Genomic DNA, 13,932 nt, shown 5'->3' on the forward strand with positions numbered 1-13,932 from the left:
CTTACAAGTTGCCACCTGGTCCATAATTATCTTACCGTGTCGTTTGACGTCTATACTTTAACCTAAAGAGAGTCTTATTAATATGAGAGAGCCTCTGGATGATACGCAGAACGCGAGTCGATATTATTAACGAGGGGTAAACGTTCGCTGGAGTGGTTGCTATAGCGATCGCGCTGCTATAGGCGGGCGCGGGCGCGCGCGCGCCAGAGTCTTGTTGGCTGTCGGCACGAGCGACCGTGGAAGCTCTAGAAACGTCTAGCGCGAGGCTGGCAGATGCTGCGTCACTGCGCGAGAACGAGGAGAGAGACACGCTTGGCTGTTGGAGAGTTGGTCAGCGTCGTTTTCCTAGTTTATTTTTGGTCGTTCCTACTCTTAACGGCTAGCTAATTAACCGAAAAAATAAACCAAAGCAGGACCGCACACACGGGCAATAGCAGTCCAGAGAAGAAAGAAACCCATTAGATACCGAGATGTAAGTTTGGGGCGGAGGACATGGGGGAGGTGAAGGGATGAAGGGGTGCATCAGTTTCATGCACCGGTTTTGTTTCTTACCCAGAAAGGAGAGTTTCAAACATGGGACATTTAGCTGATGTCTGTCATGTGTCTGTAAAAACACAGGTAGCTACACGCGTCTTCTGTTTGGTGGGGTACATAGGTCTGCACACCGCGGTAGGCCTCCCTTCTACACGCCTGAGTACAGGGAAGAACGATGAATGAAAAAGCGATTATTGGAGGCACATATCTTGGAGTGTGTTACTATCCTGCTTTTCAAGTTGAGTAGCTAACATAACTGACTGAATTGTCTCGTTAGGTGACATTAACCAAACCGCGTACTTCTAAATGATGGTTGCTGACGACTCGCTAACATGGGTGCATTCAAGTTAAGGAGTTAAGAGCATTTTATAGCTAGCTATTCACCGGCTCGCGGTTGTTGATCACGTGGAAGATGAGAATGTTGTAATGTAGCTAACTGGTAGTTATTCAATGAATGTTGGACATATCAGTTTTCTTTTCTGTATGGAAACCAAACGTATCTAGCTAATGTGTGCGTTTATCACTTTCCTCCTGTCGTGTACGTCAGGAAGTAAGCTAACTGGCGTCTTTGCCAATTTGTACGAGTGCCATGCTACTGACTGCTAACGTTAAGTTGCTAGCCAGCTAACGTTAGCTACGATTTACGATGATACTTGGTGACACAGATCATATTGCGAGCTATCCATGAATGTAGAACCAGCATGTCGCTATGCTAAAAAGAAGCGTCATGCCTTAACATAGCTGACGAGGGTAGGTAGTTGCATTGGATTATAAGCCTTTGTTGCATTTGCATGGTAAATCGATGTAAATGCATCGTTTTACGTCCAAGTTGATTTGCTTTTCTGAGGGGAAGTTCATTCAAATACCTAGCTAACGTTAGTTGACTGTACGCATGAGCACGATCAGTTTTATTTTGTGTAAACTGATTCTGTGATGTTTGCTTTGCCAGCTAGCGAAATGGAGAAACGAGCTCGTTATAGCTCAGAGCACTGTAGCTAAAAATGTGGTGTTTTTGGATCGAAGGCTAGCTTCAAATTCGACCTTGAAAGCTGCGATTAGCATGTGGCATGTCTGCTTGCTAGCTGTCTTGCTAACTATTTACTATAACGTTTAATGTCATTTGGGTGGCTTTGACTGACCCTGTGACGTTTTCAGCGGCAAGGTGTAATATCATAGCAATTAGTTCTTGTTGGTAACTTCCTGTTCGACTGTGCAGAAGATTCTATAGTTCCTGCTCTTTCCCTGTGCCAGGTATTTCCAGAACTGGAAATTTACTCTACTGCATTTGAAATAACAGTTACATAATTTGTTGATCATGATAGTTCTTGTAAACATTTAATTTTAGAAGTTGAGACTCAACACGGGTGCATTTTCACACTGGTCAGTCCCTTGAAATTACCCCCAAGTTTTAATGATTCGACTACTTCCTCCTGTCTGACGAGGTTTACTCCTTTGGTTTCCCTGCTGACTGTGTGATTACTGTGAATGCACCAGCATTTAAAGGCTGAACTTGCCGGACATGTGGAAGTTCAGTCTTGGGGCAGCTTCCAGAGCTCGCCTTTGTTTCTGTCCGCAAAGCCAGATGCGTCTGGTGCACCATATGGCTGTAGGAGCTGCAACCTGACATCTACACTGGGTGCTATCCTTCCTGTGCTTTAGGTCCACGGACTCGCACTGAATCAGGAGATCCAGCTGTGCTTTTGGTGTATTTATTCTCATTTCCCCCGCATCATAGTTCAGACTCAATAACTGCGAAAGAATGTACATTACCCAGTTGTAACAGCCTGGTGCTGGGTGGAAAAAAGGAACTGGCTGAAAAGAAACCTTAGACTATTGTGCGTTTCTCTCACAAAACATTTTTGTTTAAGCTGAAGTGTTTTCGGGCTGGGGGGCAGGGGGCGTCCACAATGAATAAAAGTAAAACTCATGACACTCTTAATATGTTAAACTATGTACGCCTTTAGTGTGCTAGAACAGATGTTTCCATAGAACAGGGATCCTCAAAATGTGGCCCCTAAGGAAAGTAGTACTACTTGTTAGGGGCCCAGGAACCAAATTGTATTTGATCTGTTTTTTTCTAAATATTTTTTTTCCCCACAGGGAAAATGTTTATCTCCCAGTCAGTATGGTGAAAGCTCTTGAAACTTGATAGACATGTAAGGGATGTGTCAGCATGTTGTTCTAAAGATGCAATTTGAACATTGTTGACTGCTTGTAAACATGGCCACTATTTAAAAAAAAAAAAAAAAAAAAAAAAAGGATATTTAGCATTCTTGGCCTAGTTCCATCTGAAAAAATAGTACTTGCAAATCTTTTTGTCATAAAGCACAATTCTGATCACGATTCCTTTTGGAACAAGAAGACTTTGTTCAACTGCCTAATTGCGAATGGAAGGTTTCCTGCATTCGAAGATTACATTTTTTTGGCAAAATTACAGCCAATCATATTTCAATATATGAAAGTTAGCATTCCGTGCTAGTCGCAGCTTTAATTCTTGGTCCATTTAATTGTGGACTGGGTCTTCGGCTTTGTGCAGCGTCTTGTTGCACTGCCTGCTTGGACCCTGGAAATGCTGCTTTTTCATAGTTTTTCATAGTTTCCCTCCAAGCACGGTCTGATGCAGACCTGAGTCACCAGGTAAGTGGATCTTCTGGGCAGTTTGTGATGGTCAGTCAATTGATTCGGCTGGAAAAGAAAAATGGTACTACTCCTGTCTTAGAGGGTCAGATTTTATTATCCCTCTCCTAAGGGAATGAAGTGTCTGCTCTTGAGTAATACAGGTGTGCATCAGAGCTTACAAGTGTTGTGAGCGTTCCTTTATCACACCTGGGGCTGTCACTCGCAGGTCCTGTGAGTGGCCTCTTGACTCTGCAAGCTTTTGTCTGTTCAGAGCTGAGCTCAACACACACGTAGAAAACATTGCCATCGGGACACTGAGCACTGAGGACGGTGTCCTGCAGCCCTCCCATTCCCCCTCTCTTTCCTTTAATCTCTCTTCTGCTCCCTCTGTTTTCAACAGGCAGCCGGCAACTGCTAAGTGGTACGACAGGCGGGATTACGTCTTTATTGAATTTTGTGTAGAAGACAGCAAAGACGTCCAAGTGAAATTTGAAAAATCAAAGCTTGATTTCAGGTAAGTACAGTTACCTTATGTTATGCTGTGCAGTGGTGATAATTGCTTGCCATAGCCAGTTGTGATATGCAGCATAATGTTCTGAGGCAAGAATAGAAATGAGGCAAGAATTACCACCCAAGGTGTGGCTTGCTGTGCACCAACAGTGGCCCTCTACTGTTGGCTCTAGAAAGGTCAAAGTGCACAAATATTCAGTCATAAAGTTGGTTTGATCTGAATGTTTCACTGAAGTATATTGCAGTTTAGTGGAATTGATTGGTTTGAACAAAATCAAACCTTGGATTAGATTTTGTATTTATTCATGGTTAAACTTTTTTCCTCTTTAAAAGTTGTGTTGGTGGAACGGATAACCTCAAACATCAAAATGAAATCGACCTCTTTGATGTCATTGATCCAAATGTAAGTTCATTTTCTAATTTATTGTTTTGGGTTGCTAACCTCTATAATCAACTCCCTTATAGTACTCATTTTAAATGAATTATTTCAATATTTCTGACCTTGAAGTGCCCAGGAGTAACAATTTTCATCCTTTCTAAACAGGTGTCCAAACACAAACGCACAGACCGGTCTGTTTTGTGTTGTTTACGAAAATCAGAATCTGGAAAGTCATGGCCAAGATTAACAAAAGACAAGGCGAAGGTCAGTGTTATTCCAGTGAGAAGTATATTCATTTAAATTTCCTCTTTGGGCCAACAGTGTATATTTGTGTGTGTGTGCACCTGCATGCATTTTGACATGCATGCAGACACGCAATTAAAGTTCCATTTGCTTGCATGGCCAGCAAGATCCTGGAAGAAGTGTAGAACATTATACTGTTTTTTTTTTTTTTTGGAAAGAATTATGTGAAAGTCACTCTGGGTCAATTTTTGTGGCTAAGGGACATGTGTTCACAGCATAAATTGCCACTCCTAAAATTCCATGTAAGGAGCTTAGAATTCCATTGCAGGTGATTTAAAGAGATGGCTGAGAAAAGACTGGGGGCGGGGGGAGGGGGCGAAGAAACTTCTCTGAAGCGCAGATTGAAGTGCTGTTACTGGAAGTACAAGCCAAAAGACATCTTATTCTGTAGAGTAAGCAGTGGAGTGTCGGGGCTGGTGAAGACTAAAACCTGGCAAAATATATGCTGTTGTAAACTGTGTCTCAAGTTCCGCAAACTATGCAAGAGGTAAAATGAAAATGGTTTGACAAAACTGGATGCAAAGAGGAAAATCCTAGCCCATAAACAAAGCACATCAATCACAGGGCAGAGTCAGCGTTTGGCCCAGTTGTCTACGCTGGATGAGATGTCTATAGGAGAGACGTTGCTGTCCGGAATTACTCCGGAGTTGCACAGACTCCGAAGGGGGTGTCTGGGAAGTCAAAACCTACGCGTGATCCCCAGCAAACAAATCAAAAATTGAAGATCTGTTCTCGGCAAAGTAAGCCATGCACCTTCTAATAAAGCAAAGTCAGCCATAGCAGTGAAGGCCTAAGCTATGACATCTCTACTGTAGCAAACTTCATTTACGTGGTTTATGAATTTATATTCAATTGCAACTGAGCATTAATTAGTTCAATCAGGATTACGCAAATGAAGCACCACCTGGTTTAATGTTTAATCCCATTGTGATTTTTTAAAATATAATTTGAACAGGTATATTCAAGCAATTTTGCTAGTCTTCGATTTTTAAAAATCAAAATAAAAGATGAATGAAAGGAATAATTAAAGCACAAACACTGGTGTTTTTACATTTACGTACACAATACAAGCAGCTTGGAGCACTCGTGAAATCTGTTTTGGATCCTACGAACAAACGCATACGAAAACATCTGATCGATCCAAGATTGTTTGTGTAAATGTATTTGCTAACGATTTGTGATCAAATCAGTTTGGCTCGCGTTCGAGTGAAGCCCATTATGTATCAATTTACCTGTGCAAGATGTTTTTGTTGTATATTTAGTGCATTTGACTTGAATTCAAGCCTTTTGTTTTACTTGCAACTTTAGAGTAGAAAATGGCTAGCTTTTGGCAGAGGAGTGTGTATGTATTGAAATGGTGTGAATTCAGTAAGTGTTTGGACGGTTGATGGTGAATGTGCTGTTTGGGAGGAAGGGGGGCATTTATTGAAGGAGAAATTTAGGGAGAGCCCGGATGCGGTGTGAAAGTCGCTGATGTTGCCCTTTTGTTGAGCAGCTCAATTGGCTTAGCGTGGACTTCAACAACTGGAAAGACTGGGAGGATGATTCGGACGAGGAGCTGTCTAGTTTCGATCGGTTTTCGGAGGTAAGCAGGAATTACCTGGATATCTGCATGGCATGGTGCACAAGGATATGAAACTGGTTGGGTGAAATTTGTTAGATGTCCAAATTGCAAGCTGACTGTAAACACCTCACTTGGAACTCATTTACCCCAAAAGTCGTCTTTCCAAACAGTAAGCATGTAAGTTAAATAATATTATAGAATCAGGTTGCTGTTTGATATGGTGGGCCAGAAGGAGGCGGTAGAGAGCCAGTAACACATCTTTAGCATGAGTCCTTATAAGTGCAGCTCTTTCCTAGCCATTATTATTCTTGGCAGTGATCTTGAAACATTTTAATGTCCTTTTCAGATGATGAACAACATGGGGGGTGATGATGACCTACCAGAAGTGGACGGGGCAGAAGATGTAAGATTTTAAACTATTTAATTGTCTTTTTCTTCTACCGAATGTGCATGCACCGAGGAAAGGATGAGCTGCTGCTTCATGTCTAGTGCTGCTTTGTTCCTTGTTATGCATTGTTTCTGTACACAAGTAACAGCCCTGGCACCAGTGTGAGCTGGGTGTTGTGCTCAGGATTGCAGGAGCACCATACCAATGTGACTGGATTCCACAGAGCTGCCCAGCGTGCCTGTGTTTGCTGCCTTTACAGCACAGAAAAGCCACAGATCTAGAAAAGATCGAAGATGTTGGCAAAACGTAGAGTAAACATTTGTTACCCATGTTTTAACATTTGTGTTAAACGTTTGCAGGACTCAGCTGACAGCGACGATGAAAGTAAGTCTTTCCTCTTAATGCCCGCACATCTGGCACATGCAGTCTGCTGTAAATGAGGTCTGTCATAAACGTGGCTTTTAAATGGATTCCCTTATGCCCCTGTGTTATGTATAGTGAGATGTATTTTTATTTATATGGGTTTTATGGCATTGGCTGGACACCTGCTCTTCCATGACAACCTGTACTTGAATGCAGTAATCGTTCAGTGTTGAGCTAGCCATTTGGATTGGTGGTTGCATTCTGAAAGTCAGCTTTAGCTCAAGCTTTCCTGTTTTGTGGGTTGGAAATGCATCATATAAAGTGTTTCCTTATTGACCTTTCAGCTTATCTACAGCTGACAAAAATTAATTTGTTGAGTTAACTAGTCCCAAGTACCCCTACCTGTGAGTGAGTTGACTGCATGTAATTAGTTGCAATTACATATTCCTGATCTGAATTGTTTATTCTTGCAGAAATGCCTGACCTGGAGTGAAGGCAAATCCCATAGGAACCCCTGTGGCAGCTGGAAAGATGTCGCAAAGCTGTTAATTTGAAACGAAAAAAGAACCATATAGGTATGAGCTGGTAGCCATAAAAACAACTGCATCTTTTTAAAAGCCGTTTTCCAGACCGTTTGAAAATGTAAAAAAAGGCTTGACCTTGGGTCGATATGCATACCTTTTGTGCACAGCTGTCTCCATCCACTGGCATTGCTGTGCTATAGTCTTCTATTCTGCATGGACTATCTACAGTTTCCATGGTGTCGTGAAGTATAGTTATTGTCCATTAATCAAAAATCAATGGCTGCATTGAAAGTTGTTGAAGGTTCGAAGTTTAAAAGTAAGTCTTACATCCCCCCCTTGTTAACATCAATGTGGTTCTATACAAAAAAATTCAAACATTGTAGTTTCTAATGAAGACGACAAAACAAAGGATTTCGAAACAACCTATATTTTCAATAAAGTTTTGTTCCTTTTTTAATTAAAAACATTTTCCCCTGTGTTATTAATACTGTAAATGGAATCATTTATTTTATAAGGAAAGTCTTAGTTGGGCCTGAAAGCAAGTGTGTTTGTGTGTTGCAATATTGTTTGCAGGCCATCATTATCAAGAGGTCAGCCATTTTGATTGTGGGCGTGGGCTTCTATTTTCCCAACTGGTTTTCAAGTTACTGGCTTTTTGTACTCAAATTCTTAACAGCTGTTTTCGGTGTATTCATGAGTTGCACACCCTCATCTTTTCAAATGTGTTAATTTTGTGTAAAACAAAAAAGTGCTTTACCTGAGCACTTGCCATGTATCCATGTATTATCATGACAGACAGGAAAGCAGGCATCACTGCACATTGAGTAATTCTGCGTGTAAGCAAAGAGAATGAGAATGTTTGAAAGGCTGTACTATTGGTGTATCTCTGACCCATAAATGTGCAGAGTTGAATGCAGCTGTTTTTTTTTATATGGACTTCAAAAAGGAACAAATTATAGATAACATTAGGTGACCAAATTTGTATTTGCACTGTCAGAATATAAATGCAAGTGTGGGTAAAGTAAAATTAATACACTATTAGTTTGTCGGCCTGTCTGCTTGGCACAGGAAGAACTTAAGTTTGTGTTAAGTGCAGTGGGGAATTTTTGTCTACATCTTTCTAATAAACTGTCGAAGACATCTACATTTGTTTATGGTTGCAGTTTTTAAAAGAGATGGTGAGTCTGCACTGCCTTTATCATTAGCAGAAAACTTCTGCACAGGACTAAGGGGATACAACTACTGTCTGGAGCTAGAATGTATCACTAATTTAGCAGCAAGCAAGATTAGCAAGACTATACTTATTTCTTAGCCAAAAATGAGTAAGAGTATAGTTGTATATTTACAAATGAAGTATTTAATAAGGTGTACTGCTCCGCGAAAATTGCTCAAATATACACTGCTTCGGGGGCTATGAATCTTTCATCACGTCTTTAGTAGTGATGTGAGCAACCGGAGTCCGTATCAGAAGAGCAGTGCGCACTCTTATCTGATTGGTCGGATAACCTCGTGATTATGGCTGGGCCTACTGGCGGGCGCTGGTTGTGCTCGAAGGAGAAAGCGAAAGCGGTACCCCACAGATCTGGAGTGAAGATAGGGCGGGCGATTGCGAAAGACTCCACAGCTTCAATACGAGCATTTCTGCTATGGACCTTGGTAGGCAACGCATGGTGAACAACAGAAGGTGGCGGGCGCATAGCGCCATCTATCAGGAAAGCGCTGTCTCCAATTCAGCCGTCCATACCTGGAGGCAAGACCTTTAGCGAATACCCTTGACATCCATACTGCAAGGACGACGGCTCATTACACAACAGCGCAAGTTAAAAGAATAGATTACAGCAGAAAGCAGCACACCTTTAGATACTGCTTCTGCCTTTAAAATCCCCACCAGAATGTCGAAGCTTGTGTGAAACCGTGCCATATAACGAGAAAAATGAGCTCATCTTATTAATGAATGCAGCCCGTTAAATTTTAACAATGAACATTTGTAATGCAACGTTTAACGCAGGCCTCCTCTATTTATCCACAATTGTTTAGTTTCATTTATAAGAATTCAAATAATTTGTTAGCCTATTTCATATCACAACGGATGCATTATCATAAATAACGAGTACAAAAAATACAGTGCAAATGTAAACTAAATATTACTAACAAGTATTGGAAGGCACCTTTAACCTATCGAATGTCGGTGATAATTTCACTGTGTCGGTCATCTTTATTTATATTCCCGTAATGTGTAACCCTTAAGGTTTTTTTAGTATGTATATATATTATTTTAAAAAATAAATTGCAATATGACCATGCCTTCTATTTAGCTTGTGATGAGCCAGCGCAGGGGTGACGTCATTTAGTCTAAGCGCTGGCCACCTGCTCTGGGCTGCATTGGGAATAAACAGGAAAACGCAGATGAGGCAAATGAAAGGGTGAAAAAACTTAATTCATCGTTATATCGCTTCGTGTGAACCAGTCCTCGTTTTGAAAGGCAAATATCTTAACTAAAGGGACAGGTTTCGATGGTAAGCTGTATTTACGTCCTTTTCGGGGTGTTGTGGTTTGTCTTCACTCGTGATCTAATTTCACATTGTTGTTTAATTGAAGTCCATTTTGTTTCGTCTCACCCTCCTGTTTTGTGTCCCTGCCTCTCTCCCCCGGTGGGCGCGCTGTATCAGGCTACTTCCTGCAACACCACGCAGGCCTGCGCTGGGTCCTAATGCCACACACTGATTAGAGAGGTAAATAAACCGTTTCGTTTCTAAAAATAGAGCTAGAATTGGAAAATAAATTCACACAACCATTAGATACGAGTGCACCCGATTGGTTATAGACATCCGACGAAGATATGAATGCCTCATTGACATTTGTCTTAATAGAATAATAATCGGCGACACGGGTCAAAAACCACTAGCCTATACCAGTTCTTAGTGCTGCACGTAAATCATTTTAACATTACTTGATGTTAATTGATCTAAAACATCTATAAAACCTCGTTTTTCCCTCTTTCCATTTGCCAGTACACTTGTCAATAGGCTAATCAGGGAATGGCTATAAATTGAGTCAGTTGTATTTTATCAAAAATGGGTATTTCAGGTAGCTCTCTGACTCGATATGAAATATTGATTCTGAGAACATATGTAAAAAAAATTATTAATGGAAATTAATTTGTTACGTTTTATCATAAAAGCTTTGGATTCCAACATACTGAAGGCCAAAGAGGCTCCACTACCTGTAATAACGGAGACAGGCTGTGTCAACTAATAATTTTTGATTGACTAGATTTAAAAATAAAAAATCGACACGGTTTAGCTTTTTAGTACTGAAACGGGTATCTTTCAATGGCCATGAAATTCGATTCCCTGTACACACGTGGAGGTGTCATTGGCTTTGGTGATGTCACAATGGCACTTCCTTTTTTGGGCTGAAGGGGCCTATGTAAACGTACCAACCTGCTTGCACCTATAAGGGCATTTCTCCATTGCACATTTCAGATTATTTTAGGTTTAGAACAGTATGATTGAAGGCCGATAGTGTTCGTTGCTACCAAGTGCCCACTAATGTACAACAAAAAACGCGTAAATTGCCATATAGTAGCGATGTACATATACTACACTTTCACTTTTCAACTTGTACTACTTTTACACGACCCCGCCTCCATATCACGCGTTCCACAATTCACTGTTGCATGAAATATCCCACCCTCTGTTTCAGGAGTTAGATGGAAGGACAAGCATGTGGAAAGACAAACCGTAACCGACATTTCGTAGACCAGCAGGGCTGACGAGGACGGGGTGAATTTCTGCATTAGCCAATGAAAACACATCTGCATCCTAAGACAATCAGGCTTAGTGCATGTTTTAATATATATTTCCCATCTTAACACCCACAGAGTGTTTAGCAATACTCAACACGTTACAAGGTACTCAAAACAGACACACAAATAAGAACAGTACGCTAACCTTTTCTGGCTGAGTTCAAATTAACCTGATTCCATCCCCGTAATATTTAAGTGGTTAACCATTGTCAGGCATGTAGGCGTCGTATGTGATGTACCTATATAATACATTGTTTCAGAGCAGTGGAACCCTATCATGTGCCATAGAGGGCCGAGAGCATGCAGGTTTCATTCCAACCATTCACCACATCTGCTGATTTCACTAATTAACACACCTTCAACTAGAGAGCATCACTGCTTGCGCAAGCTACTAAACTGATAATTCAAGAGCATTAACCTGATCATATGTTAATTAAATTTAACGATTCACCACAAGAATGTTACATGGCTCTTCATCCAGATTTGTTGCCAAATTAAAGTAGCATAGAGCACAAACATGAAATTTATATTTTACATAGTTTTGACTGCGTATAAAATGCTATTTTGGATGGTGGCAGTTGAGAGACAAATAAAAAGAGAATTCATGTCTAAAACATGACTTTGGGCAAAGCATGTGCACTCTGTTTTTTAAAATTCCATAACCAAATATTTTAATCAATATACCTATTGGCTTAGACATCATGCCACGGTTCACCTACTTACAATTTCCACCACTAATAGCCTAGTTACTGAATCAATTCAGGGTAAATGCCTTGCCCAACACAGCAAGATCCTATCGGGGAATCAAAATTGTAACCTTCTGGTAGCCTACAAGCTCAGTTTTAATTCCATGTATGGCTAACAATGCTGGCTACTGCATCTTGCATAGGCATTATACTTGTGAGTAACGTAAGCCTACTACTTAGCTTTATTCTGTTCGACCTACTGTTTAGCAACAACTTATAGCAAGATGGAAACTTATTATAGAAAAGAAACAAGATCTGATAAAAGAATTCTTGTGAGATTTGATTTGGCAGAAAATGGCTAGTTAAGTTGAATACACTAGAAGCGTTCTAATTAAGTTAAATTAAACCAAGAACAGACGTTGGGTGTTTCAAACAGGCTTAATAGGCTATGCACATTGTTCAAAGGCAAACACAGTAAAATATGATGATTATTATTATTATTATTACTTATTAACTGTCAAGTTGATATTCCATCTGTAAATTATGCAAATCAATGGCTGGCGTGTGGCACACACACACACACACACACACACATACAAATCAGTGGTAGCAACTCAATATATAAAACATTTATACATGGTGAAGAGGTTCAGTTGTTGTTCAACCAAATATTAGAATAGGCAATCTAAGTATGATCTAAGTGCCTTTGACCATGGTATGAGTGTTGGTGCCAGATGTGGATGGTTCCAGCATCTCAGAAACAGCTGCTCTACTCAGATTTTCATGCACTACAGTCACTAGACTTTTCAGGGAATGGTGCGATTAACAAAAAACATCCAGTTGAGCAGCAGTTCTGTGGGTGAAAATAACTTGTTAATGAGAAAGGACAGAGGAGAATGGAAAGACTCCTCAAATGCTCAAATAACCACTGGTTACAACAGTGGTGTACAGAATAGCATCTCTGAATTCACAGCACATACAGTACAAACTTGAAGCGGATGGGCTACAGCAGCGGAAGACCACTCCAAGTTCCACTTTTGTTATCCTTGTGTCTACTTTTCAGGTTGGTGGGGGTGGTTTAATTGTACGGGGAATGTTTTTTGGCACGCATTAGGCCCAAAAATACCTATTAAGTATTTTTTGAATGCCAAAGTATACCTAGCATTGCTGCAGACCATGTAGCCACCACAATCTACGCTTTTTCAAATGGATACTTCCAGCAGGATGATGCGCCATTTCACAAAGAACGCAGCATCTCAAACTGGTTCCACAAACATGATGGTGACTTCAGTTTACTCCAATGGAATGCACAGTCCCCAGATCTCAATTCAATACCACCTTTGAGGTAGAACAGGAGATTTGGAGCATGGGAAATCTGTAGGAACTGTGTGATGCTGTTGAGTTAGCATTGACCAAAATCCAGAATCTTGTTGAGTCCATGAAGTGAAGAATATAGACTGGTCTGGAAGCAATACTGGGGCCGTATCTGGTACTCGATAGGCCTACCAAATAACGCGGGCACTGAGTGTGTGTGTGTGTGTGTGTGTGTGTGTGTGTGTGTGTGTATGTATGTATATATATATATATATATATATATATATATATATATATATATATATATATAAAAGCATCAGTGCTCACTGTTACCTGTAACATCCGTTAGCGCGGGGGGTCAGTGTGAAATTTCCCCGGCTCTAGGACCCGGGACAGGCCCGATACCCCGCAGCGTGTGAAGCACCATTCACTTCCTTTCTCCACTCTGTTTCTTTCTTTTCAATGATCATGGCTGCACGCAATAACACCAGCCATGTTTGCTAATTTGGAACCTAGAGGTTAGCGATTAGCTGCCTATTTACTATTTACATCGGCTTTGGCCTCTTCAATTTCAACTTAAATTGGAAACCCAAAGACACGGACTTCTTGGAAAACAAAGATTGCAAGGTTCGGTAGTTTTATATTATATAATTTTAGTGCGCAAACTTTTGAATTTGTGCGTGTGTATGGTTGCCGTTTAAATTTCTCCTCTGAGTCAGGAAAACAATGTGAGTTTATTTGCAGGCTTTTAAGCTAAGATAAGCATCCTAGTTGTTCAACAAGAAACACCAAATCGCGATGGCGTTAAACATTAAGTCGATTTTAAATGGAATACTGTTAAGTGTAAGATTGCATTACAAGTTTCTAAATGGGGATTCGTAGTGAGTATCGCAACACTATAAGCAAGCTAGAATGGCCACGCTAAGTTTCACAGCTAATT

General features: G+C 40.6%; 2 protein-coding genes across 7 annotated transcripts in view; both read left to right on the forward strand.

Moving 5' to 3' along the window:
• The first annotated feature begins 149 nt into the window (after positions 1–149).
• Positions 150–8,328, forward strand: ptges3a (prostaglandin E synthase 3a (cytosolic)). Its single transcript, XM_064298981.1, has 8 exons — positions 150–472; positions 3,554–3,667; positions 3,997–4,066; positions 4,208–4,306; positions 5,841–5,930; positions 6,256–6,312; positions 6,657–6,681; positions 7,134–8,328. Coding segments are annotated over exons 1-8 (477 nt in total). The 5' UTR covers positions 150–470; the 3' UTR covers positions 7,154–8,328.
• Positions 8,329–9,555: 1,227 nt separating this feature from the next.
• The window catches only part of LOC135234393 (bromodomain adjacent to zinc finger domain protein 2A-like), a 32,773-nt gene continuing 28,396 nt past the window's right edge, over positions 9,556–13,932 (forward strand). For 4 of the 6 annotated variants that reach the window (XM_064298957.1, XM_064298961.1, XM_064298963.1 and 1 more), the window contains exon 1: positions 9,563–9,700. In XM_064298957.1, the coding sequence (XP_064155027.1) occupies positions 9,698–9,700 (3 nt within the window). In that variant the 5' untranslated portion in view covers positions 9,563–9,697. Of the gene's footprint in view, positions 9,701–9,853; positions 9,917–13,425; positions 13,620–13,932 lie in introns of those variants that run through there. The other 2 variants (XM_064298959.1, XM_064298958.1) reach the window with 2 other exon arrangements.

Source organism: Anguilla rostrata, chromosome 11 (genome assembly GCF_018555375.3).
Source record: "Anguilla rostrata isolate EN2019 chromosome 11, ASM1855537v3, whole genome shotgun sequence".
Lineage (NCBI taxonomy): Eukaryota > Metazoa > Chordata > Actinopteri > Anguilliformes > Anguillidae > Anguilla > Anguilla rostrata.